This window comes from Paramormyrops kingsleyae, chromosome 13, assembly GCF_048594095.1.
Source record: "Paramormyrops kingsleyae isolate MSU_618 chromosome 13, PKINGS_0.4, whole genome shotgun sequence".
Classification (NCBI taxonomy): Eukaryota; Metazoa; Chordata; class Actinopteri; order Osteoglossiformes; family Mormyridae; genus Paramormyrops; species Paramormyrops kingsleyae.
In genome coordinates this window covers 21721006-21747608 of record NC_132809.1, presented here as the reverse complement: position 1 = coordinate 21747608, position 26603 = coordinate 21721006, and the positions used below count along the sequence as shown (strand labels likewise).

Sequence of the window (26603 nt, the reverse complement as noted above, 5' to 3'; positions counted from 1 at the left end):
GACTACAAGAGTCAGCTGAGGCTTGCAAATTTCACTGTGCTCAAAAATGGCTGCCACGCATTCAGAACCACAAATGCGAGTCTTCAAGAATGGCAGGCCCGTACTTTCCATAACTTACAAACAGGAGGCAATCCCTGGGGCTTGGCTGTCCAGTCGCAGGCAACAGGAGAGCGGCTTGCACAGAAGGTGCCCGTAACACCAGCCACAACAAAACCGCCATGCTCACGTTATCCGGGGGTCCGCAAAGTCAATTATTTCTTGAGACATTAATCGCAGTGCCCAGGAAGCGTGCTTTGTCAGGCTGGATTTCCATCATAAAGGAGGACGGATGACAAGGCGCGGGGCAGCTTTGTTCCAAAAGGTCGCGCGTTCTTATTAGTAAAGCGAGAAGGCATTCATTTCTGCCAGTTTGATCTTCCTTTACCCATTAATGTATTCCTTGGGAGCACTGGAGGGGGCCTGCCTGTTTCATAATCACGCGTTAAACTTGGTAAGCGGGCGCTAAGGGCCGCTCTGTGCGTGACTGGCGCGTCTGGCATATCACACGGAGAAATGCCGCAGATTTCTCTGTCCTAACAAGCCGCCGGCTCGCTGGTGCCTCCTGTTTGTGGCCTGATTTGCTATGCTTAAGGAAATGCTGATTTTTCACCTCTGATTTCCAGGTGCCCTCTCTGATTTCATAGATCTTACCACGGGATTTTCATATTTTAGGTCTGATTTCAGAGATGTTGCCCCCCTGCTTCTGAAAAGCTCCTTCACAAAAACACCAAAGCTTACATAACCATGACAGCTAACACCACAGACTTCACCAGGAGAAGCAGTGTAAAGATGGATGGATGGATGGATGGATGGAAGAAAACAGCCACTTACACCTGTTCTTCAGTACGTGATCCTGAAGTGAACAGAATTATAACTGAGCATGTGACTGTTTTGCTGTGGCTGACGAGCATCAGGCTCACTTACAGCAAAGGCCAGACCCTGGATATCACTTTTTCTCCCTTCTAATGAAGGAGGCCCCAGAATACAGTTAGTTATCTTTTTATCACGGATTTCCAAATGTACTTGGGAGGGCTATGCTTTATCATGCCGGTGTTATTGACCCATTAAGGATAATGGGGTCCTGAGCCCCTCCAGGACAATATGAAAGCACACGTTCCCGCTCCCTTCTTGGGATGGGACAACCCTATAAAGAGGATGACTCCTCTCCAAGGAGGTGTCCTGCTTCAGAGCTTAAAATAACATATCTGAGGGAGCTGCTGGAGCAACAAGACATGCTCTCGCTCCTCGTGGTGCCAGCGGGATGAAGGAATCTCGCCCACGGTGGGGAGACGCGTCAACCGACGGCACAACGAAGGCCTGCCTGCGGAAAGCCCCGCCCAGGAGAAGGCGGAGCTTGACTCGCATGCCGTATCTGGGTAATATAAGGTGGGTCGAGGTAGGAGTTGGGATTGAGAAGCAGGTCAATCCGTCTGTGTCGCAGGGCCCCCCAGCCCATGTACGTTAATCTTGTAAGGAGAGTGGGGGGCAATTACCTGCTCACACCAGGCTCAAAAAAAGCTTTTCATTTGACTCTCGCCATCGGATTACAAAGAATCACAGTTATATGTAGAAAAACAATTTTGAGACGATAAATTAAGAGGCCAAACTTACAGCTCGAAGATCTGGAGGTTCTGGAATAGCTGCCAGGAAAGCGTGACGAGTGGGTTTTTCGACAGGTTTCTGCGAAGAGAAAGAGAGGGAGGAGAAATTAAATAGTCCAGGCCTCAGCCTGACAGGAGGACGATGTGGAAACCAGCAAGAACAAGTGCGGCTGCATAGCTGCAGGGGAGCGAAAGGGAGCACAAACTCAATAAGGAAACTCTGTAATCTTCAGGACAAAACAAATTTAATACAAAGACCCAAAGCCTAAGGTCTTAAAAGCTGCTAAATTTAATACAGACAGACCTTTAGGGTCAGAAACCAAAATAACAGCTCAAGAGTGTCCATCACTCTTAAAGCAGATGCTAATCGCGATCAGTCCCTTCCAGAAGGAGAAGTCCATCCTCAGCTGCTTCTCATACTGTTTTTGCTGCATCGGGGCGAGGTAGCCTGCATGGAGACGCAGTTTAGGGTAAGCATGCTGCGAGCTTGCCATCATATGTGAATGCGTCTCTGCCAACGAGCGCATTACGCACACGGGGTCAGGGACCTGAGCTCGCCGGGGGCCGAAACATGAAACTGGGGGGCCGACCAACAGCACTCCTTATCGACATTTACTGAATCCTCCAGATCACTTAATACCGCGACACCCAGCCCTGTTAGATTCTATCAGTGTCGCCTGACAGATAATCAATGGCTTCCATTATCTTTTATTATGCTTCATTCCGCCCTGGGGATGACTGGCTTCTGGTGCCTACGACCCACCCTGCTGTCGGCCGCGGTGCCAGGCCTGACCAGCGCATACGCCGTCCTGGAACCCGAGCCTCTGAGGGCGCACTTAATAGTGCCGGGCTCCTGTGCTCGGGGCTCCGATTTCAGACTTTTAGACGGGGACAGAGATTAGGCAGATTATAGATGAGTCTGCGCAGGCAGCAGATGGACCTGCCTCACCTCCACACCTCCCCAGGATGGCTATCACCTCTCACTGCGCTTTGCTATTATCCATCGTCGGGTCTGAGTGCCACACACTCCAGGACCCCACCAAGGCAGTGGCCGCATCCCTTGAGGCTGACACACCCCTTAGCCAGGCTACCTCAAGCCCCCATCCCTACACAGTCACCCCTTCAGCAGCTGCTCTAACGAAGGGCCCGAGTCGTAAGCCCCTGCCTACACACCCCTTAGCGCTGGCCAAGCAGTGACCCTGTTGCATCACCGTCAAGCCATCGGTCCCTCAGAGGCCACCAGGATCACTGCAGTGAGCTATAAGAACGTTCACTCACAGGCCTACGGAGATCTCTGGCCTTTTTTGGGCCCAAGCTGATTGGTCAGAGTATGCCCATTCCAGGCTGAGCTTTGCCATCTAGCCCTCTGTTTACGCGTGACGTGGCAAATGTGGGCGTGGCGGGTCTGTTTCCATGGCAACCGGGGTCTGAGGTCACGTGAACTTTAGTCTGTCCTGTGACATGGGTGCTGGTGGAGGCATCGCTGTGGAGCTCCAGCTGAGGTCATGGCACAGGAGAACGTGAGCCTCACAAAAGGCTGCAAAACCAGGCCCGCAAACTCAGCAGAGTGACAGACAGCATTGCGGCAAACGTGATCCATTCGGGGGTGTCCCCACCCCGGCTGCCAGTGCCAACACACAAACAGCACTTCCAGCTGTAAATTTATTCTCCCAAGCTGTCCTAGAACTAATCCTATCACGTCACGAAAAGTAGCTGGGAGAGACACTGTTCAACAAGAGAAAGAGAAAAACATCAATCTTTTCAAATGGAAGTTTAATGTCTATGGAAAATCTTTAGCTATAACTATGCTAATTAACTAGGGTCACCTCACACCTCTTGGATCCAGGGTTTGAGGCTCAACTAGGCTGTGGAGTTTGCATGTTCTCCTCCCAGGACTCTGGTTTCCCCCACAGTCCAAAAACATGATGAAGCCAACTGGAGTTACATAATTACCCATAGGTGTGTGTGTGAGAGTGAATGGTGTGTGTACAGAAAATGGATGGATGGATGGATGGTTAGGTAGATGGATGGTTAACTGAACCCTGTAATGTCTTCTCATCAGTGTCAGATAAACTAGTGACGAATCCTGTTAAAAAAAACACAAAAACAAACCTTCTGCTGAAGCACAGAATTCTTAACAGAAGCGTAAACCACACTCTCCTGATGATGAGGGAATGAGGGAATTACAATATCCGAGCATTACTGGAAAGTCAGCTGGAACGGCACATCAGTTACACCAGCAGGAGATACAGGGTGGGGGGGGGGGATAACCGGGGTGGGAGGATGAGAGGATGGAGGGGGGTGGGGAGATGGCGAAGGAATGGCGGGGGATGGGGCATGGTGACGGGATGGGGGGGATGAGGAGATGGCGAGGGGATGGGGAGGGGATGGATGGGGATGGGGCATGATGAGGGGATGGCGGGAGATGGGGAGGGGATGGGGCATGATGAGGGGATAGTAAGAGGATGGCGGGGGAGGGCGGGGGATGAGGAGATGGCGAAGGAATGACGGGGGATGGGGCATGGTGACGGGATGGGGGGGATGAGGAGATGGTGAGGGGATAGCAAGGGAAGTGGCCGGGGGGAATGGAAGGGGATATAGTGGTGACGGAGGGATGTGGCATTGCACGGACTTGCAGGAAGTGTCCTTTCCAAAGGTCACCCACCACCATCACAGCTGGGAGAAATGTCAGCTAAAATTGGGCCGAGGGTAAAAGGCAAAGCAAACAAATAAACAGGGAAAAAGGAAAGCCGTCCATCAAGCAGAAGAGTGGCCTTAAGACGAGGGGGCATGCCATTAATAAACAGAGAGGAGGGCGGCAAGCAGGTGGTAATCATGGAGAGCGTGGGGGCTTGCAGACATTGCGTCATCACGCCTCCAGTGAACTTTAACATCGCTTAGTTCTGTGCTCACTGTTTATTTTAAGCAAAAACAGAGACAGATCCTCAGGTGCTCACTGCCCTGATCTGGTTCTGTCATATCGGACCCGCCAGTCAAATATATATTAGTCGTGCCATCCCAAGTCAGTTTGAAAACCTCACGCCCTGTTTACAGCTTACAAGGACACCTGCAGCATAGAGCTGCATGAGGCTTTGCGGCTAAGGGGTAGATCATAACTTATAAGACGTGGGCGGAAGCAGGACAGAATATGATAAGCTACTGCGGGAGCCTGACAGAGTCTTGCAGGTGCAGACGGGAGAGGGATTTAAAATTCTGTCCCATGCAGACCTCTACCTGGACAATGGGGGATAAAGGCCTAACTAGGGGCCAATGGTGGAATCACTCTGACGACAGAGGTATCTGAACCGATAACCTTGCGGTCATAGGAACGGCACCCTAACCTACTGAGCCACACAAAACCCCTCCACAGATAATCTGTACATGCATATTATACTGAATATTATTTAGATATTATTATTTAGACTTCTACCCATCAGTGTAAATGCGAGTTAAAAACTAAAAGGCTGATGGCTAAGGATGCACACCAAGCATGGAGATTGCGCCCACAGCCAAAGGTACGTCGGCTCACACCAACTGGGAAGCCCAGGTCCGCCCACTTGAGCCCCGCCCACCTGCGCCTATCCACCCAAGCCCTACCTGCCCGGGCCTCGCCCCTTGATGCCAATCCCTTAACGCTGGCATGTTTGCTCGTTGACAGCTTTCCCTGAGATGCATGCTGGCACGGACACGCGGCGAGCATTTGGCACCTCCAGGGGGGATCATCCTTTGTATTGGAACGCCTGAAGCACGCTAATTTGTAATGGCACAGTTGGCGCAGTGGCGTCGTCTGCGCAAATCTGAGCGGCAGACAGGCTGCTGTGGGCCAAAGCCAAATGATGGCTCCAGGCCCCAGTGGCCATCCACAACAGACCAGCACTGCCGACCCCAACAGCCCCCACACATGGGTGCAACATGGGGGCCTCGGGGGGCACAAGCCACTCCCACAGTCCCTCGCCTTGCCTCCTAAGGGGCGATGCTGTTCATCAGTGAACGGCGGTAGGGGTCACTCCTCGCGAACGGCGGTAGGGGTCACTCCTCGCGAACGGCGGTAGGGGTCACTCCTCGCGAACGGCGGTAGGGGTCACTCCTCGCTAAGACTTGGAAGACTCAAACTCAGGCGTCCAAATGCATAGTCAGCGGGATCTGGATGAACAGGTCTAATCTGAAGCCCAAGATCCGCAGGTCAAAACCAGCTCCATAGTGCAGCAGGGGGCTTTAGAGCACAGAGGCCCAGAAATCACCCTCAGACTGATCAGGGGACATACAAGGGGTGTGTCCAAAATTCAAGAGAGGCCGGGCGTGATCTGGATGGGCGTGGCTGGATGGGCGTGGCTGGATGGGCATGGCTGGATGGGCGTGGCTGGATGGAGTGCTGACTGGCTGCTGACAGAAAATTCAAACAGGCCTCAGTATGGTCCCCATGTCACATGCACCAGGTGGTGGACTGGTAAGAGGTACAGAGCAGCTTAAGCTTCATAAGCAGCCCCATTGTCGAATTCTTAAGCACATAACCTGGACTGGCCCGGGAAAATATTTACACAGCAAATGGATCAAACAGTAAAGCACTTTAGGAAAGCATGTGACAGTGATACACCACTATAAGAATTCATTCCAAAAACAGTCACTCCCAAACAAATTCATAGCATTTTTTTTCATGCAACATTGTACTAAGCAGATGAGAATAATCCCTCACAATATGCAGGGGCCCCATATGGAGGAAATTAGGACAATTTGAATGACAGGGGCCCTAAAAACTTTGGAAAATAACTGGATTGGTCTGGACTGGGGGACCCAATATGATGTTCTTTCATGGGGCACAAAATCTTTAGCAACGCCCTTGACAGAATTCTCACATTATTTTCACATAAAAGCCATGGTCACGTTATGCAGTGCAACCTGGAAGGTCACCCTGTATACAGCCCGGCAGGCCGCCTTCTCATTCCCCAGGCCCTAGGGGAGTAAATCAGCCTGGCAGGCCACCTCCTCATTCCGCAGGGACTAGGGAATCAGTCCGACAGGCCGCCTCCTCATTCCCTAGGGCCTATGGGAGTAAATCGGCCTGGCAGGCCGCCTCCTCATTCCCTAGGGCCTAGGGGAGTAAATAAGCCCGGCAGGCCGCCTCCTCATTCCCTAGGGCCTGGGGGAGTAAATAAGCCCGGCAGGCCGCCTCCTCATTCCCTAGGGCCTAGGGGAGTAAATAAGCCCGGCAGGCCGCCTCCTCATTCCCTAGGGCCTGGGGGAGTAAATAAGCCCGGCAGGCCGCCTCCTCATTCCCTAGGGCCTGGGGGAGTAAATCGGCCCGGCAGGCCACCTCCTCATTCCCTAGGGCCTGGGGGAGTAAATCGGCCCGGCAGGCCGCCTCCTCATTCCCTAGGGCCTGGGGGAGTAAATCAGCCCGGCAGGCCGCCTCCTCATTCCCCAGGGCCTGGGGGAGTAAATCAGCCCGGCAGGCCGCCTTGTCACCATGTTTGTTTATACTGTAAGTAGTGCCTCACTTTATTCTTCAGTCTTTCTCGACGTTGCTGTGCTCCCTGCACTCCTGTCAGTTACTGCTCAGGGTGCACATCACACAGATGCTTCCTCAGAGCCTGAACATGCCATCAGAGGATACACAGGCCTCCTTAGCACGTGGGAGTTCTGTATTGGGGTGTTTGCACGTTCACTTGCAGGACAGCAGTCAACAGCAGTCAAGAAAATGGCAGGTCCCGCCCAAATGGAGGGAACATTAGCTCGGATGTGGCATGGCCTGAAAATGTGCCACTAATGGAGCCCTGGCTAGGCAGCCAAAGTCACTCAGCTGAGGGTCAGGGTGACACTTAGAGTAATGGTTAGGGTTAGTTCTCCCCATGTCACGTAGGGTGTGAATTAGTGACTTTAAGTTGGCAGTAGTGTGTGACTGTGTGCATTACAATTACCCGGCACCCCAGCCTTGGGTTCTGTGCTGCCTGGGTTAGGCTCCAGGCCCCCCGATGGATAAGTGGTTCAAAATCAGATGAAAGCAGGTGGCCAAAACAAGAGGATCCACTTTGGCTGAGTAGGTAGGGCCTTTGGAATGGATGGATGGATGCTCGCTTATTTCCAGTTCAGTTCCTATGACAAACACTTCTTTCTCCCTCCCCATCCCTTTTAACTTCAGACTCTCCTGCCCAAATAGTGTCAGAACTTTCATAAGAACAACAACAAAAAGGTCCCATTATCATCAAAAACATTTGCATCTAACTCCGCACAAACGAGGGTAAAACTGAAACTGACTACTGGGACCAGCTCGGAATAAGCGTCTGACATCTGAGAAATTTTAATATTAATGAGACTTGATGTTGAAGTTTTTAATGTCTTACAGCATCTAATCTAGTAATTAAATCTACAGACAAAACTTCAAACATACATCTTGAAAAGGAAATGGGCCTGTTCCTGGAAGCAAGCGAACGCAGGTGGTGCACCAAGCAACACAAGGTGTTTAAATGGATGATTCCCTGTGAGCAGTTAGGGAAGAATGTCAGCATGCTCATAGTACAGGGACTGCGCTTAAGCCAGCAGCAGCATTCCGCTCGTCCCTCTGAGACACAGGGGGCGTGGCCTCCAGCCTGGGCTCTGCTCTGCACTTCATGTGCTCTTCTGGGTCCCCAGAACAGCAGGTCCTAAGGTGGCTGATTCGAAGCTGATCTCCCGTTTGACAGCGTGTTTCTGTGTGTGCCTGTGTATGTGGGAATGCCAATGCCCCTCCTTACCCGCCCCCACCCTATCAGACTGCCTTGGGACACATGCCCCCCCCCCCCACACCCCCCAACCATGGAAATGGAGAGAAGGACAATGTTCCACCCAGTCCAAGGCACCCCCCTCCCCCAGCCCACAGGGTAGTGCTGGGAGATGAAGGGCCAGCTGCCCAGTCTGATGTGGCCGTTCCCTGTGCAGCCCCCCCCCCCCCCCCCAGAGAGAGGGTGCCCCTCGCTGGGTGGCCTCGCCGTGCCCCCAGGGCACCGCACTGAAGGTCACCTCATGGGCAGGACACCCCCTCACTCAAACACAATGGCTCCTTGATTTCTCCTTGCGTGGAAAATCTCTGGAGACAGATGGTACCGACTGCCCTTCCAGGCCGCTCCATAGCCTCTCCCCCCACCCCCCGCCTCCCACACCAGTTCCCACCCTCCCTCAAGCTCTCGCTCCCTGTCTCCCTCCCTCTCCCAATCCCTCCCTCTCTCCCTCGCACCCTGCCTCTCCTCCTCCCCTCACTCCCTCTTTCCCTGTACCCTCTCTCTATCGCTCTCTCTCCTGCTCTCTCTCATACCTTCCCTTTCTCTGCCTTGCTTCCCATCCTTCCTCCCCAGTGATGGGCATTATTTATAGGGAATACGCATTAGCACTCCCCCACCCCCCTTCATTATTCCTCCAGTCACCCCAATGTGGCTCGGAGGATACACAATAGCGCGGACCCGGCTCCGCTTGTCCAGCTCCGGAACCTGCCGCGCTCTGCTGGCTAATTGTCTCATTAACAATCCAAGCCACTGCTTCTGCTTATGGAGACAGATCTATTCTCCAGGAGCAAAAAAAAAAACACTAAAAAAAAAAAACAAAAAAAATAAAATCCATCCCCCATTTCAAGTACAATGGTCATATGAATTTTAATACCCTGTAATGTCGCCTCTGTAGCATGACAGTGAGCTAAAAGGTCTAATGCAAGCCGATTGTGTCTCAATTAACAGCGTGTCTGTATTCACAGAGGACTGGCCAAACGGCCCTTCTGGGGACCCAGCTTACCGAGGAGCATGGGCGATATTGGGAGGTCTGGGACTTTCAGATGGCCCCTAGCTCTCTGTCCTTGGCACGGGGTTCCAAACGAGGCAGAGACTTATGGACTTACACCATTAAAGACGCCGGACAACGTTAGCGGAATGGGGGGGCATAGGGCACTCGGATGTGGGCACTCGGGGGTCAGCCGTCTGGATGGCACCAAACACAGCTGCTGCATCTCCAGAGGGGCACGTGCTACACCCAATAGGCACTCAGCATGCAGAAGGAGCCTTAAAGGGGCAACCCTTACAATTCCTGCTGCATCTCTATGGCCCAGACTGAGGGTGACAGAAATCGAAGGGCTGCTGAGGGAGTCAGCTGAGACGAGCAGATCAGTCATGTGACACTTTAAACACTTCCTACTTTATAAAATCACAGGCAAGTGACACTGGAACTGTAGTCAGGTTTATATCCTGGCTGTAATGGCAATTTGCTTTAGGAAATCCTTCCCCCCACTGTCCACCTGAACAACAGCACAGCAGGGAGAATGACAACTACATCCTGGACGACCAGAGGATGGACCCGCCGTTACAGGACAGGCCAATGGGCACAAAGATCTTATACCAAGATTCTGCAGTTTCGGTTCTGGAAAGCCAGTCTGCAACACAGTTATCAGATTTCCCTGCTCAGACACACCTTATTCAACTCACTAGCCAATTACCAGGTTTATTAGGTGTCTCTGAGCAGAGAAACCTGCAAACTGTGTGGCAGACTGGCCCTCCAGGACCAGAATTAGGGAACCCTGTCCTGTATAATGCCAAGCTCCTGTTCTGACTGTCAGAACTGCATCCTGGCTCCATCCTCTTTCCCAGCAGCCTGAAATCATGGTGAGACAGAGCACGTTGTGCAGATGGTAGCCCCGCAGCCTCTGCCGCTTTCCGCGTGTGCCCTTCACTGGTTAGGGTGCTCAGTTGCCATGCGACAGGCTCCAGTGGAATCCATGTTGGCCAATGAAACATGTTTAATTGCAGCTTAATCAAATCACTGAAGTGGCAAATTCATCAGCTGAAAACAAAAATACAGTCTCTGCCTCTGCTTGGATTTGTGCCGACACTGGATGCCGGATTGCGGGACGTAGCGGAACACGGAGATCCCACATTGTTCCGGAGTACGGACTGCTAGGAACGGGGGTAAATTTCGATTTATGCAAACTGAAACTTATTAATCCTGCTCTGGGTGCAGGGACATGCATAATTAATGCTCAATGGGGGCTAATGCTAATGCTAATGCCCCAATGTGGCGTAAACAGAAAAAAGGTGCTGAACTGATGCAGGTGGAATCAAGCCCTCGCTAGCAGCCTCTGGCTGACGCAGCCACCTGTGATCACTGGAGCTTCTGATCAGGACTTTCAGCTAGATAGAGTGGGGCCCAAGCTGAGTGCTGATTACTTCATTTCTAAAATATGGTTAGTGTAGTTTTCTGTGTGTTCTTCCGGAATGCCACTCGGTTTTAGCCATTTATTAAGAGACTTTGAGAAAGAGTTTGTAATGTTAACATTTACTGTAGATCCGCCTCAGTGTTTTGGCAGCAATTGTTGCTTATATTGAGTTGATTTTTTGCCAGGATGAGCTACCAAGAGTCAAAATTTATTAATTTAAAACGATACATTTTGCAGTCTGTACTGAAATTTAGCTTTGACGGACTGACTGTGAAGAGGAAAAGAGTTCTGTAGCATGATCCCAGCCCATCCCTAAAGAGCCCCACCCTGAAAAGCCAATATGGGGAGCCTGGTGATCATACGATGCAGGGAATCAAACGCATTAGAGGGAAGCTGCTTGATGGCTAGCGCAAGAAGGAACCGCCAGTGAAATCCAACAGACAGGAGGCGCTAAAAGGCACCTAGATCCGACAAACTGAGAACCAAATACATACTGCTCCTAAAGCCAAGTCCAACCACATGAAACAAAAGATAATTTTGGTATTCTCTGTATTTAAAAAAAAAAGAATCCCAAAAGTCATGTACAGTGGTACCTCGGTTCTCAAACTCACTAGAACTCTAATTTCTTGAAAGTCGAACAAACCAATTTGACCTAGAACCCGATCTGAATATCAGAAGCCGAACCGTGAACGCTGACCTAATATAAATTGTACGCGCCAGGAAATGAGTCATACTACAATGCAATTCTTACTTGAATGCCTTCTTCACAGACTGGACGATTAACCAAATAAAGCAGCGCAACATTACAGTAACTAACAATAAATAAACCACTAACTTACGTGTACTGTTAGAGCATTTATGTCATTTATTTAAACTTTATTTTACCAGGTAAATTAACTGAAAACCAGATCTCACTGCTTTACGTGATATTCGGGAGAAATAGCAGATTACGCATCGGAACTGTCAGGGATACAAACATCATGCGTGTAACTAAACTCTTCAGCCAATAAGGGCAAAGGTGTGTCGTCACAGAGGCGGTTCCAGTTTGTGCAGCCGGGTGAGAGGTCGCAATGCATCTAACCATAATGCATTGCGTCAGGATCAGAATGAGTTGCTTTAAGCCAGCGCTGTAAGCAAGTCGAACGCACCCAATGATCGGACTGGGGAAACAAACTGAAACGCGGACTTAATACAGAGAACTAATGACAACAACCAGAAACAGCTGATCACATGGGGATCCCACACGAGGTTAACGAGGGGGCGTGGCACACGGAAGGAGCGGACGATCGGGGCAGGACAGGGGAAATGTTGGGATAAGATCTTTATCGTTTTGGGAGCCATTAAGAACAAAATGCTCTTCTTGTTTTATCCTGCTCATTTTAGCATTCATTAAATGCTCAAAAAAAATAAACATATTTAGGTGTAATTTTGGGGGTCCGGGAACCAATTAATTGGTTTTCCATCATTTCTTATGGGAAAAATTCGATCAGAACTCGAAATTTTTAGGATTCGATCCGTAGTCCGGAACGGGTTAAGTTCGAGAACCGAGGTACCACTCGGCAATTTTTTTTTGTTGGTCATTTCTTTTTTGACCATGATACATGGAAACCCTGTGATTTGAACTGTCCTGTAAACTGCATTTTCACGCTGCCCGCAAACCCCGCCAGAGCAGCCCCCTGGGGGCACTCACCCCAACGCCTGCTCACGCATCGACATCTGACGCACACGAAAAACCACACACCTGCACCAACAAAGACCCCCCCACTCTGCTTCCCCATTACAGATCAGAGGTTGCAATGTCTGCCAGGAATGACTTATGAGCACAACTTCTTGATTCATACAAAGCATACTAACTGGTCTGACAGCAACTTAAGTGTCACAACATATGAGTTACTACTAATATGTATAATGCTTACAGGTCAGAGGCATTTATTAATGTTTGTCCGTTGCTTAGAGGCTTTTGCTTCATGGATTAGGCTCCACACTGCCCTGTGCTAGATGCAGGGATACGGATGACGGATGGATGGATTTCATTGATATATCCCAGAAAACCATTTTTGATCCCGATTAGGTCCTGAAAGGTTAATTGTGAAAAGTGGATCCCGGAGGCCACGGACCGCAGCATCGATGCAGCTGGCCGTCTCGAGCCGCCAGTCTGAGGTCCGGAAAGGGCCGCCGGTGCATGGATGTCCCTTCAAGGACACGCGGTGCTGATGAACGTCCACGCTGGGCACCCGGGCTGGGGGCTTGGTAACTGGGTGCTGGCTGGAATTACCTACACAGACCCCATCGTTCCATATGAGTAGCCAATGAGAAACTGTCTAACACGATTACATGGCATCTCCGCTCACCACGGCGCGGCCCCGCCTTCCCACTCCTATTTTTAGAGATTCAGGAATCATCTTTCTCTCTTCATATTAAAAACGACAGAATGAGCCGGCAAACCGGGGCGGAATTAGGAATTAAGGCATTTTGTAAATATCAGTGATGTATCGCTGTCCGCATTTAAATAAATTATAGTGAGAGCACAGTGCTGAAGCAGCCGGACGATGAGCCGAGAGCCCGGATAGCGTGCATCTGCCAGACAACTTAATGCTTTATTTATAACCTTCTGTATTTTAAGGCCACGTCTTTTCTGGAGAAATTCAGGCCGATACAAGTGCAGCTCGTCTCGTGGGATCTGAACGAGCAAACTGGCGGTCAAACTCCCAGCCTCCAAAGCAGTGACCTGCATACAAAGCCTTCCTCACGGCACTCTGATCGGGCCAGCGGGGGGGAGGGGTGGTTTCCGGTCTCTCTTTGCCTCCCTTATTGTGACCCCCCCCTCCCCACCCCCGGCTCCCTGATTCAAATGCAAAGTAAGCTTCACTGGCCACTGCTCCTTTAATTGGCATACACGTAATAATAAAAATAATAATGCAACTGATGGGTATTCTGCCCACAACATACGGTAATGTATGGATCATGTGACTAGCATGCATTGGCTTGTCCTAAATGCATGATAAACAAGCAGACAGTCAGAAACAGGAGCAGCAGAGGAAAGGAAATGGTTAACGGCCCAGCGCTCCCCCCCCCACCCCCCCTCCCGCCACCATCCCCTCTCCGCTGGCCCTTTAAATCCCCCATGTCCCCCTGCACCTGCGAGCCACACGCTCAACAGGCTAATTAGCAAATAAAAAGCCTTCCCACTTTCTGCATCGCTGCTTTTTTTGTGGAGGCAATGGTGCCGTTTCTTACGGGGAAATCGCTTTACATATGTGCTCTGAATATTTATTGGATGGGCGAGGAGCAGCGCGGCGAGGATTAAGGGTGGCATGCTGTACGATCTGGGTCCAGCGGCTACATAAACACTGCTTGTTTTCTGCTCACTGGTGTTCCAGCATATGACGTTACTGCACACTCATTCTGCTAATGACGTCTCGTAAAGGAACTCTACCCAGAGCGGCAACCAAGACACTCAAAGATACGCTGAGGCGTGACATTTTCAGAAGGCCTGCTTTTGTTCGACCCCCAAAAGATCCATATTTTCTATTTTAAAAGCCCAGAGCTGACACTTTGCTAGCAGTTTCCTTGATTTTCCCCTGTACCTGAAATTCTCATCCCTGATTGACTGAATGCAAACGAAATGATGATAATCGGCGGCCATGGCAGGGATTGCCTTCCAACTTGAATTAGAATGGGAGATGTCCGAGCCACTGTTTCTTTCCCAAAGGATGATAAAAAAAAAAAACAGCCAAGACTAGGCACATCAGCAAAGTCTGGCCAGCGAGGACAGGACCTGCCTGATGATTCACGCAGCGTGGGGTGTGGCTTTTTTCTTTCACAAAACAACAGCTGAATCACTTGGCTGAAGCGTGTTCCATGCCGGGGTCGGTCACATGACCAAGCACGTCTAGCCGCCCGCTTTTCTGGCAGGTCGTTGACGAGCGAGGTGGAGGTCTCACAGATCACAGGGCCTGGCGGTGAGCCGCAGTAACCCCCCCCCTGCCCACAGCCCCATCGCTGAGCCCCCCTCCCACTGCCGACGCTCTTGGGCCGTTTCGAGAACATTTCCTGAGCGACAGGACTGGGACAGATGGTTGGGAAGGCGGCGGGGCGACGGGGGTTTGGCGTGAGGAGCGCCGACAGGTCCCGCCAGCCCGCCCCCGTCCCACCGTCTCCGGAAACGGGTGGCTGACGGCTCGTCCCCACCAACTGCTGCGTCCGAACGGAGGCTCCCGGAAATCCTGTCGACACGCGACGGCAGTGACTCGCTCCATAATCACCCTCAAAATGTTCCCATTCTCACTTCACGGCCCCCATAATTGCAGGGGGAGCTTTCTGAAGCCATACGTCACAGCGTTTAAGGGGGGTGATGAAGGCTGGATCCAGGCGAAAGCCTTGGCGCTTCTGCTGGATATTAGCATTAGCCGTTCCGGCTCAGTGGAGGCGCCTGCTCGGGAGTTACCAGCCTGCCCGGGAATAAGCGCTAGCAGGCCGGGTTTATAACTCCTCCACGAAGCTGGCGGGAGCCTGCGGATTGCAAACACAGAGGCCGACCGCAGGCAGTGACCCTGTGCTTCACTTTACATGCCACGCCTCCATTTCTGGAGCCTCTTTGGATCGTCCGAGGCAAGATTAGAGCGCGAGGAAACAAGCCTCAGCGGACGGTCGAAAAAAACAAGCAGAAGCCGCACTGGTGCCCTCGTCCTGTGTGCTCTCAGATACCGAGACCAAGCTGCTCAGGCCATGTCCACCCAGACCTCCTCTCCCAGAGACAAGTCTCACTCTCTCATTGCATAACAAAAATGGCCACCTCCCCCATTCTCTGGCATTCCGGGGTTCTAATTAGATCGTTAGCAGAGCAGATTTAATTATAGCATGAGTCGATCCGCCTGCATTAAACGAGCACCTGGCAAATGGAGTCGATTATCGAAATCCCAGCACGTAGGAGTCCATTTTGCAAGGACGGCCAGCACATTAGGATTGTGCCCCTGCCTTGCCCCACCCCGGGATGGAATGGCTGGAGTCTAAGGATGCAGCTTCACACACGGCACCAAAATAGCATCTGCATTTCCCCTGCATAGAACACAAAAGATGGAAAATGTCAAATATGTGACTGAATGCTACACAGTGCACACAGCAGGCTGTATTGCCTCACGTCTGGCCGTCGCACGGAGGTCTGCGTTTCCTCCGCAGCTCCCAGCTCACATCATCCTTCAGCTGCGGTGCCTCGTCCCCTCTGTCTGCCCATCCCAGCCAAATATACATCCTCAATTAGCCGCATTTATTTCAGATCTTGTCCTTGGCCATTAATTTGATCATTGCGACTGATTCAATTAAAATTTGAAAGCCAATGTAAAAATGTCAGGGAATTTCGATGAGTTGCGCTTCTTTGAAATTCAAATCACACCATGGGGACTCTGACATTAACCGTGAGTTATCCGAGAACGCTGGAGAAGCTTTGTTAATCCATTGTGGTGCCTGCCTGTGTACAAGCATTTATGTAGCACTGTAAAATAATCAGTAGACAGAGCTATCCAGGCCTCAGTGAAAGATTACAGCCTTCTCTCGTGCTCTTTGGTCCTGCCTGAGTCCTCTACAGATGTCACATCCAGATGTAGGTCATATTTTTGACAAGCGACGGCATGACTCACCGGGCTGACCTGGTGTCTGGGACTTCCTGTCAAAACAGCCAATGGCGCTCCGGAATTCAATCCCGAGGCGAAACACTGCTGCCCCGATACTGTCCTGGAGAAGCAACCCCTGTTTAACAAGGGCTGGCCTCTCTGCGCAGTGGCACTAATCAGGGCTCCCTATTTAGGCCGCTGATTCATCGAGGAGTTCTGCGGGGCCAGCAGGGATTGGCGCCCAGGCCATGTTACGGAATACGGATGCTGCCTTCGTGGTCCTGCTGGAATTCTTTGGCCATTGACTGGCCGCCAACCGCAGGGTGTGCAAACTATTTTTGAATTAGGAGCTGATTACAAATGATGATGGGTATTCAGCCCCTGCAGGTTTTATTTTTTTGCTTCTATTTCTTGCAGATAAACAATATTCATATTTAATATGACAAATATTATGGCTTCTATTTTTAAAAGATATGCAAATAGATTAAACAACTAATTAGTTGTGGGGACCTTTGGCAACATGGAATGCTAATATTTTGATGATTATATTCACCTGGCTCCGTAAACATATGCATTTGACGGTTCAGTCATGTGAAATTATAAATGTTCTTAGGATAATTGCAGGATGAAAGTTCTGGGTTAAAGTATTAACTTTGCCACAATAGACAGCCCTGGGACTGAAGAACTCCTTTAGTTAATCAGATGAATACTGCCCTCAAAGGGAGCACATGGTGGGGAGACTCCCTGGCTAAAGGTTCGAATCCTACGTTTGTGGTGTGGGTGTCCCCCATTTAAGGGGCGCTGCAACCCTGTACTAAAGCAGGCAGAATGTGTAGTCAGATACTTTGCAGCATATACTGGGCAACACTAATTCATATGTTTCATCACGATTTATCCACCCTATGAATTATGGTAATTCTCCTGTCGGAGGTTTGACGACCAGCTGGGGAGACCCACAATATGGCGCCCCCTATGGCAGATACACGCCTTTTGTCTGTCATGCCATAATGGAACCAAAAGTGAAGGTCCAGCCGCCAATCCATCCGTCTGCTTGGAGCCCCACAAATAACTCAGTCCCAGAAGAGCAGGGCCGGAGGTGCCCTGACACCTGAAGGACACTCCTGAATTAGATGTGGCTGGGGGAGGGAGCACCATCAGACGGCCTGCACCCCCATCCCCCTCGCCGAGGGGGGTGGCCGGCCGTCACAGCGCCTGATGAATCGCGGCTGGGGGAACCGGGCCTGGGTCAGCGCGGCGCGGCGCCGGCTAGGCCATGCGGGTCAGCCTCCACCAGCCGCTCCATCTGCTGTTGTCAGCACCGGCCCTCAGCCACAAGTCCTGGGACCCCCCCAACGCGTTGGGGCGGAGCGCTTGATGTCGAGTTCTTTAATGACACAGTAACACCAGGATGTCCAGGCCAGGGGCGACAGATATCACGCTGGCCAGCTAAGCCTGGGGGGGTGTGAAGCCAAGAACTGGGGGGGCTATCGATCAGTGTCAGGCCGGCTGACGCAGTTTTCCGGGGGGAGGGGGGTGAGCATTTGCGTTCTGCCGCATGCAGGGGGAGGGGATTTCGCAGGGGGGCACTAACACGCGAGGATGACTTGCCCGGACCCCGATGCACTCTGCACTGAAGACCCTGAGGAGTGACGTCATGCCGATGTTCGACTCGCCCCCTCGGCATGGAGAAAGCATCAGCGTCTGCCGGGAATGAATACACAGAGTGTCCGGGGTGCTCTGTAAGGACAGCAGGCCAAACAGCCGGAAATCCTAAAGGCAGAGCAGCTTCCCGCCTTGAAGTATCAGGTCAAAGTGTCTGTGCAGCTCTGATCAATCAAGGGAAATGGCACTGTATCCCGCAGCCTGCTATCCCGCTACCCTACACTCCTGCAGCCCCAAAAACCGTTACTCCACACCTCACCTATTGCCCCACAGACTGCTACCCCACACCCCCTGCCCCACACCCTGTTACCCCACTGCCACACAGCTGGCTCCCCTCCTGCCCCACACCCCACTACTCAATACCCTGATACCCTGCTACCCCACACACCACTACCCCACTCCCTCACACCCTGTTACCCCACTGCCACACACCTGGCTGCTCTCCTGCCCCACACCCCACAGCCTTCTTTCCCCACACTCGGCTGCCTGGCTGCCTTCCTGCCCCATGCCCAATTGCCCCGCTGCCCTATATCCGACTGCCCCGCTGCCCTCCTGCCCCATATCCGACTGCCCCGCTGCCCCATATCCGACTACCCTGCTGCCTCAATGCCCCACCCCTGGCTGCCCGGCAGCACCATCCTTTCCGGCACCTTCCGCTCATGTTCTCACCAAACTCAGCACATGCTACTAGTGCCTGAAGCTTGGGGGCTCAAGCCCCTTCCAAAGTCGGCCTATCCTCTCACACACAGCAGGTTGGCCTATCCTCTCACACACAGCAGGTTGGCCTATCCTCTCACACACAGCAGGTTTCAGCCACTCCAAAGCCCACCCCTGGCTGCATCCTTTGTTCTCTAGCTGTCTAGCCTCCTGCCACTGAAGACACGGAGCTCCGAATGTCATGGCATGTTATTTTTTCCCTTTAGCTTTTTGGAGCTTGTATCTTTTTACAAGGGAATTTCTCTGAAAAACACAGGGGACAGTTAAACGCTCCTCCAAGCTCCTCCTGCAGAAGGTCCAGCAAGGGGTCATGCCGCTGAAGGAGGTCCATCCACAACAGATTGGTATCAGCAGTACTATCCTGTGAGCTCACGCCAAGCTCATGAAAAAACCCTCCAGATCACATTTGGACCCCCCCCATTGGGCTCCTCTTGGACTGTGCCAGTGGTTTGCATGACTAGGGGGTGTTTGGGAGCTCGTTATCGTGCGCTCGGGGGAAGGGGGTACTTTCCCTGCATGCTTTTCCGCTTACGGGTGTTTCCCGTTCTGGGCTGTCTTTGGGCTCATGCCAGGTATCCCACTGCTCACATCAGGTAGCCCCCCCCCCCCATTAGTGCCACTGTTCACACGCAGCTCCTTGATACCCCATGTCCTTCTGGAGAGCTGTCCTTGGACTGACCCCCCCCCTTCCAAACCACTGCTGACATAACGTGGAAGTAGGGTATATGTTCTCATCCTTTTGTAGCCATTTTACCGAGAGTCAGGCTTAGAAAGAGAGCCTGCGTCCCCAAGGATCCAGCCACACGTCGCCACGTCACCGTGTCATCGCTCCCCACACAGTCACCGTGTCATCGCTCCCCACACAGTCACCGTGTCATCGCTCCCCACACAGTCACCGTGTCATCGCTCCCCACACAGTCACCGTGTCATCGCTCCCCACAGTCACCACGTCATCGCTCCACACACAGTCACCACGTCACCGTGTCATCGCTCCCCACACAGTCACCACATCATCGCTCCCCACACAGTCACCACATCATCGCTCCCCACACAGTCACCACATCATCGCTCCCCACACAGTCACCACGTCATCGCTCCCCACACAGTCACCACGTCACCGTGTCATCGCTCCCCACACAGTCACCACATCATCGCTCCCCACACAGTCACCACGTCATCGCTCCCCACACAGTCACCACATCATCGCTCCCCACACAGTCACCGTGTCATCGCTCCCCACACAGTCACCGTGTCATCGCTCCCCACACAGTCACCGTGTCATCGCTCCCCACACAGTCACCGTGTCATCGCTCCCCACACAGTCACCACGTCATCGCTCCCCACACAGTCACCGTGTCATCGCTCCCCACACAGTCACCACGTCATCGCTCCCCACACAGTCACCACATCATCGCTCCCCACACAGTCACCACATCATCGCTCCCCACACAGTCACCGTGTCATCGCTCCCCACACAGTCACCGTGTCATCGCTCCCCACACAGCCGCACATCGCCACGTCAGTAGTGACTCCTGAAAGGAGCAACCTGTAAAATCCAGAGGGTGAGCCAGCCAGCAATGTTTCCAGAACTAGAAAGCAGCCCCTCCTGGCAGGGGGAGTTTTGTGCTCAAAAAAGTGGAGAACATGGTCCCTCTCTCCAGAGCAGAAGGAAAAGCGCACTCCTTTATAGACGGCCGCATTAGCAGTGCTACGACTGCTCCGTTACCAGTGGTCATCTACAGGAATGTGCACATCAGCAGCTACAAGAACCCATCAGTGAACAAAGCAGAGTGGAAATGCGGGCCGCCTTCGCTTCCTCAGCTCGGGAGGGCATGGCCACATTTATGATATGCCCTAACCTGCCAGGCCCGGCAAACGGCGTTCCACACGGACTCTCATCTTACTCGCACAGCAGTGTAGTCAAATACCATTTCTAGAACCTGCCACCCCCATTGGGGCTTTCCGTACCCAGGGCACCCGGGAGAAAGCCCAGCAGGTCCCAGCTTCAAGTGGCGATCTCAGATGCTGCCCTGTGGTTCAGGTTTGGGGAGTCTGGCCTGCAGCTGGACCCCAGAACCACTTTCAGCAACATGACGTCCTGGTGGTCAGTGCTGGTAGCTCTCCTGTTTTTTCTACTATATCTTTATTGTTTTTTTCATTGCAGAGGCAGAGATAAAAATTTACGCCAACTCTTCGTCTTTTTATGGAAAAGGCATAAGGACTTGAAGCCACTGATATATCGCTGATACATCTTTGAGGGAAACTCATAACGAGAACTGTAAGGCTAGATTTATAATATCTCCCCGAGAGCCACGGCTGGGTTTTGGTTGGCCTTCTGTGTTACTATGGTGATGCATCATATGTCCCATGTTTGCAAATGCGTCAGGTAATGAAACCCAGCCAGCCCTGATTGCACTGCTAGGGAAAACAGGGCCAGCTGGGTAGATTTCGCAGGAAAGGATGCGCTCCTGCTGAGGTGCCTATTTCTTACTTTAAGGTTATGTTTGCTTTGCTCTTTTGAGCTTTTGCATTAGGTATTCTCCCCTTTTACTTAGGCTGAAAAAAGGGACTTAAAACCCTGTTTACGGTAGGTATCGTTTTAATGTCTGTCTTGTTTTAACTCTGTTCTATGCCACTTCTTACACAGACATAAAGTGAAGCTGAGCAAACTGGTGAATTGCAATCTGCAGGCTGCTTACAGATGTGCAAATAGACTGCTAGAAAGCGATAAATCGCCACATGCTAGCTGTTTCTTACAGCCTTTGTTTCTTTCTATTAAAAATAATTCATGTTATCTTACTAGTCGAGCTGGTTCCATTACAAAGCATAAGAGAAACCCATCAATGGAAGCACATTGCAGCTCATGGTCTCCTAACCCTACACAAGGAATGAAGGGAATCACATCTGTCACAACCAATCACGTGGTTCTGTTCACCATCCCAACCAGATCTTCTTTTGCTATTTCTCTAAAACACTAATAAGCTTGATATTGCTGAAGGTGTCCTGGCATAATTTGAGTAATCAAATGCACTGTTTATTCCGAGTCTTAGATGACAAAATCAATTAATTGTCTTTTGGTGTATATATCTTTTGGTGTATATATCTTTTGGTGTATATATCTTTTGGTGTATATATCTACTGACAGCATTCATAAGTGCGATCAGTGGCGTCCCTGGGAGACCGACTTTAAAACAATGCGATTTCTGCACTGCCCCCGGGAGCCAGACCTTTGATGGAGTGACTGCGAATCATCTTGGACACAAACACTCAGTCAAAGCTCCAGGGGCCAAAGATCACCTCGAAGGAATCAGGCCGGGAGGCGAGGGAGGGGCCGGCCCTGCAGGCCGGCGTCAGAGCAGCACTCTGAAGCGGGGACACGTCACCGCGGATGAAAGGCTTAACGACAATGACATTCACTCACCCCTAGGGGGGAGTGACCTTTACGGCTCCATGGCGACGGCGGCTCCTTGAGATTTATCGGCCCCCCCACCCCCGTATGAGGATTAAAACAAAAGAAAATCTGTCGTTCACAACAGTAACCTTGCCTTCACCACACTCGGAAAATGACACATCAAAGCCTTGGCGGACGGCAAAGATCAAAAAATGCGTAGTCGAGAGACTGAAAGCTGCCCTTTATCTGTTCGTTCCCTTGCCTTTTATCAAAAGCATTTAAAAACAAATTTCCATTGGTGCAAAGAAGAAAAGTGGCACATGAGCACAGCGCTGGCGGGGCTCGCGAGCTGTGCCTGCCAGCCGGCGTCGAGGGACACGCGGGATCCTTACAGGCAGCGGCTGCCTCTGCTACTGCGAGACCAGTCGGAATTAATTAAAAAGCCGTCGCTGAAAGCCGGCGTCTGGAGAAACGGTTACCGAAACAGATAACACGGGATCCAAGTGCAATCGCTCGCTAAGCCGAGCGCGTGTAATGCAAAGAGACTCTTACAGGAAGAATCACGGCTGTAATCGGATTTTCAGTAGGGGTACAGTATATGTGGGCAACAGCAGGGTGGAGCACATGTGACACACAGTACTGTAGGGTATAGTACATTTAAGGTAGTATGGGGTTTATGTAGAATACAGTACAGTATGGTACACTACAGGTAAGTTACAGTACATGTAAGGTAGTATGAGGTTTATGTAGAATACAGTACAGTATGGTACACTACAGGTAAGTTACAGTACATGTAGGGTTGTATGGGGTTTATGTAGAATACAGTACAGTATGGTACACTACAGGTAAGTTGCAGTACATAGCAAGAGGAGTCTGAACCAGATCTGGCCAAATGTTGTTCAGAAATTGCCGCAGATACGTAAACCAGATCTGGCCCAGTGTCTTTATGCACCAATACTGGTCTGAATCCGCTTTACGGATTTGAAACAGATAAGGGCCACATGTCGACCAGAGTTACATTGAATGTTACCAAATCTGGCCCATATCGGCACCAGAGTCAAAAGTTAAATTCAGAGCAACTGGGCCAGATCCGGTTTACGGATCTGCGGCAATTTCTGAACAACATTTGACCTAGACCCGGTTCAGACTCATCTCGCTATGTGGGGCGATCGTCCTTCAGATTCTTAATGCATCAGCTGCGCATCTGGTAAGTGAGTGATCATACATATACGGCGAGGCGAATGCCTGCCGGATTTGCAGATTGCATACAGACCAACAGTATCATTTAGAACTCTGGACAGATTCTGGTGCAGACTCTCCTACCCGGATGTCACCGGTGCCCGAAATTAAGGGGACGCAGGCGGATCTGGCCCAGAATCACTTGCTATGTGGGTATGGTACACTGCAGGTAAGTTGCAGTACATGTAGGGTAGCATGGGGTTTATGTAGAATCCAGTAGAGTATGGTGCACTGCAGGTAAGTTGCAGTACATGTAGGGTAGCATGGGGTTTATGTAGAATCCAGTAGAGTATGGTGCACTGCAGGTAAGTTGCAGTACATGTAGGGTAGCATGGGGTTTATGTAGAATCCAGTAGAGTATGGTGCACTGCAGGTAAGTTGCAGTACATGTAGGGTAGCATGGGGTTTATGTAGAATCCAGTAGAGTATGGTGCACTGCAGGTAAGTTGCAGTACATGTAGGGTAGTATGGGGTTTATGTAGAATCCAGTAGAGTATGGTGCACTGCAGGTAAGTTACAGTACATGTAGGGTACAATGGGGTTTATGTAAAGTAGAGTACAGTTCAGTGCAATTAAGATTGTACATGTAGGGAATATGGGGTGATTGTAGAGTACAGTACTTTACAGTGCAGTACAGTGATGTACAGTGCATACTAAACAGAGCGTAGTGTGGTATAATAGGATACAGAACACGTGCAGTATGGATTGATAACAGTAAATACAGGATATAGGGGAATTTTGGACAATACAGAAATAGATGGACGTCTGCACCAGGCTGACACATGCTGTAGGATGGCTCACTGAGGGTCCTTTCCAGTACCCTTCCAGCCCAAGAGCAAGGTGTGCTGGTCTGGCGCCTGAACTCTCTGAGGGGGCAGCAGACTGCGCCCATGTACCCCTATGAATTGCCCAGCACCCAGAAAGGAAACTTTACGCATGTGTCCCCCAACAAGCACTCCACCCCATCCACAACACAGGGAAGGAGGGTCTTAAAGTTTGCTAAATACCAGCATTGACACCTTCACAACACTGTCAGAAATACTCCAAATCTGCGTGTCATAACAGGTCACGAAAGATTATGCCACCGGTCACAATACCTTGTCAGCTTCTGAAACTCGTCAGACAGCAAAACGCCACACCCTCGTTACACTTTGGGCCGTGTAAGTAGATATGGTAGCTTCCACATTCTGAGTAGTTTCCCCAATTATTCTTATTATAATATTATTTCCCAGTACAGCTTCCCATTTGTTGACTCAACGATTCTGCGTCCATCAAACGTGGACAAAAACACGCGGACAAAAACACAATGAGACAGCTTGAGCGATTTTGCCACATGATGGACAGTTAAGATTGCCGATATTACCTCTCAGGTAACGGTGTGCAATTCATTCTCCTGCAGTATTTATCCTGGTAGAATTGGGAAATAGCTGACTGTCACATGACAAGACGGCATTTTGGCTGCCATATGGGTTTTAAAAGCAAGCACCCATTTTATTCCGAACACAAACGGTGGAGTTGTCTGCATCGTCAGATGAGTCGGTATAGGGCTGAGCCAATTTATTAAGATAAATAACTCCGTTCAGGAGGATCACATCCATCACAGAACTCTCAAGATTACTCACTTGACTGCCAATGCATGTAGGGACAGGAGAATGCTGAGGAGGGGGGCTGTGCTGATTTATATGAAGGTCAGTCCACCCCCGGGCCCCAAGCCAACCAAGACTACACTTCCTCTTGTACTTCCTAACTACCAGAGCTACTCTCCTTCCGAATCTGTCCGTTGAAGCACCTGCTTTAGTAGAGTCTCCCGAGAGCTGGTTGAATGGCGGTATCACCAGTCCCATCGATACCTCACAGCTCCCTCAAGATTTCTCACAGGCTCAGGAGGGGAACAGAGACGTCTGCGGAAGGGAAGTAGAGCGCGGTACCAGCCTCATTCTTCCTGGGTCACATACTTACATGTAACGCAAGTGGGGGTTCTGGGCGAAGGCGCGCGACTGGATCACCTGCAGGTTCGATCTCATGATCGTCCTGAAAGACACAGCAGCACACACCAATGTCAAGTTACACCACACAGTGTTAAGCCATAGTGAATTCACCCAAACAAACCTTTACGAAGTAAGGAGGTAAGGTTAAGATTATAACACTGGCTGAATTTATAGTTTGAGTAGTTAAACGTATTGGTCTGAGTTGCCTTTATGTGGACATGATCTGTGATGATGGTCTATTAGTTCCTGGAGATCTTTAGAGTGGAGCACATTGACATGCTACGCTAACTTTATCCTCAGTTCTGTAATGTCTGTATTTTCAAGGAGATCTTTATGGTGCAGAACACTGTCATACTACATGGTAACTGCTCACTGCTCAGTTACATTTCAGTTACTGCCAACAGGGAGATCTGGACAGAACAAGCGGTAGGGTTGAGGTACAGGTCAATTCTGTTTCATCTACAGAAATCTGTAAAGGACGTTTATATATATATATATATATATTTCCTGAAAAATCTAACCGAGCATTCCTAAAAAAGAGCAGAAGTCCCACCCGACCAGAACTGAATGCTAATGATAAGGGGTGGAGAGGTGAAGCCCCAGATCACTGTCACAGAAGAGGGGGGTGCTGACAATGTGAGCAGGCCTTAAGCTCCCCATTCAGTTTGAAGAGAGACATGGGGCGAACACTTAAAGTGGCTGCTGGCAGGGGGGGGCAGCTGACAGCCTGACCGGTGGCCTCCATTGGAGACAGGCTTGAGCAACAGGGGAACGTGCGATTCCAGAAAGACAAAGCCGCAGCGAGGAGACTTTTGGGTGAAGGGTGACCGCGGCATATGCAGGCAGCAACTCCCAGCAAGATTTTAGGTGGGATCTCGCAGGCAGGCTGGCGTATTAGGGCCAGGTGGGGAGGTACAGTGCTGATGCTCATACTCACAGCCTCTGGAGTCCTGTGTACAGCTCCATGTCAACGTCCCGCAGTGTCGGCAGGCTCGTCCAGTTCTCTATGTGTCTGAGGAAGAGACGGAGAGATGCGGTGAGGGACAGGCCATGCAGCACGTGACACCCTGCCTCGGCCTGACCTTTAAACACACACTAGGCTGACACATCTGCTGTCCCCACCTTACCACGTGCTTCTTATACATACATTGAGATTGATAACATCTCACTAAACATCTCACTCACTTGCAC

At 50.9% G+C, this 26603-nt stretch overlaps 1 protein-coding gene across 1 annotated transcript in view; it reads right to left on the bottom strand.

The window, feature by feature from the left end:
• Window positions 1-26603, bottom strand: part of LOC111845753 (NT-3 growth factor receptor-like) — a 165008-nt gene that overhangs the window by 104384 nt on the left and 34021 nt on the right. Inside the window, exons 3-5 of the mRNA XM_023815391.2 lie at window positions 26350-26424; window positions 25384-25455; window positions 1651-1719 (exon numbers count right to left, since the gene is read on the bottom strand). Coding sequence (XP_023671159.1) covers window positions 1651-1719; window positions 25384-25455; window positions 26350-26424 — 216 coding nt within the window. The remainder of the gene's footprint in view (window positions 1-1650; window positions 1720-25383; window positions 25456-26349; window positions 26425-26603) is intronic.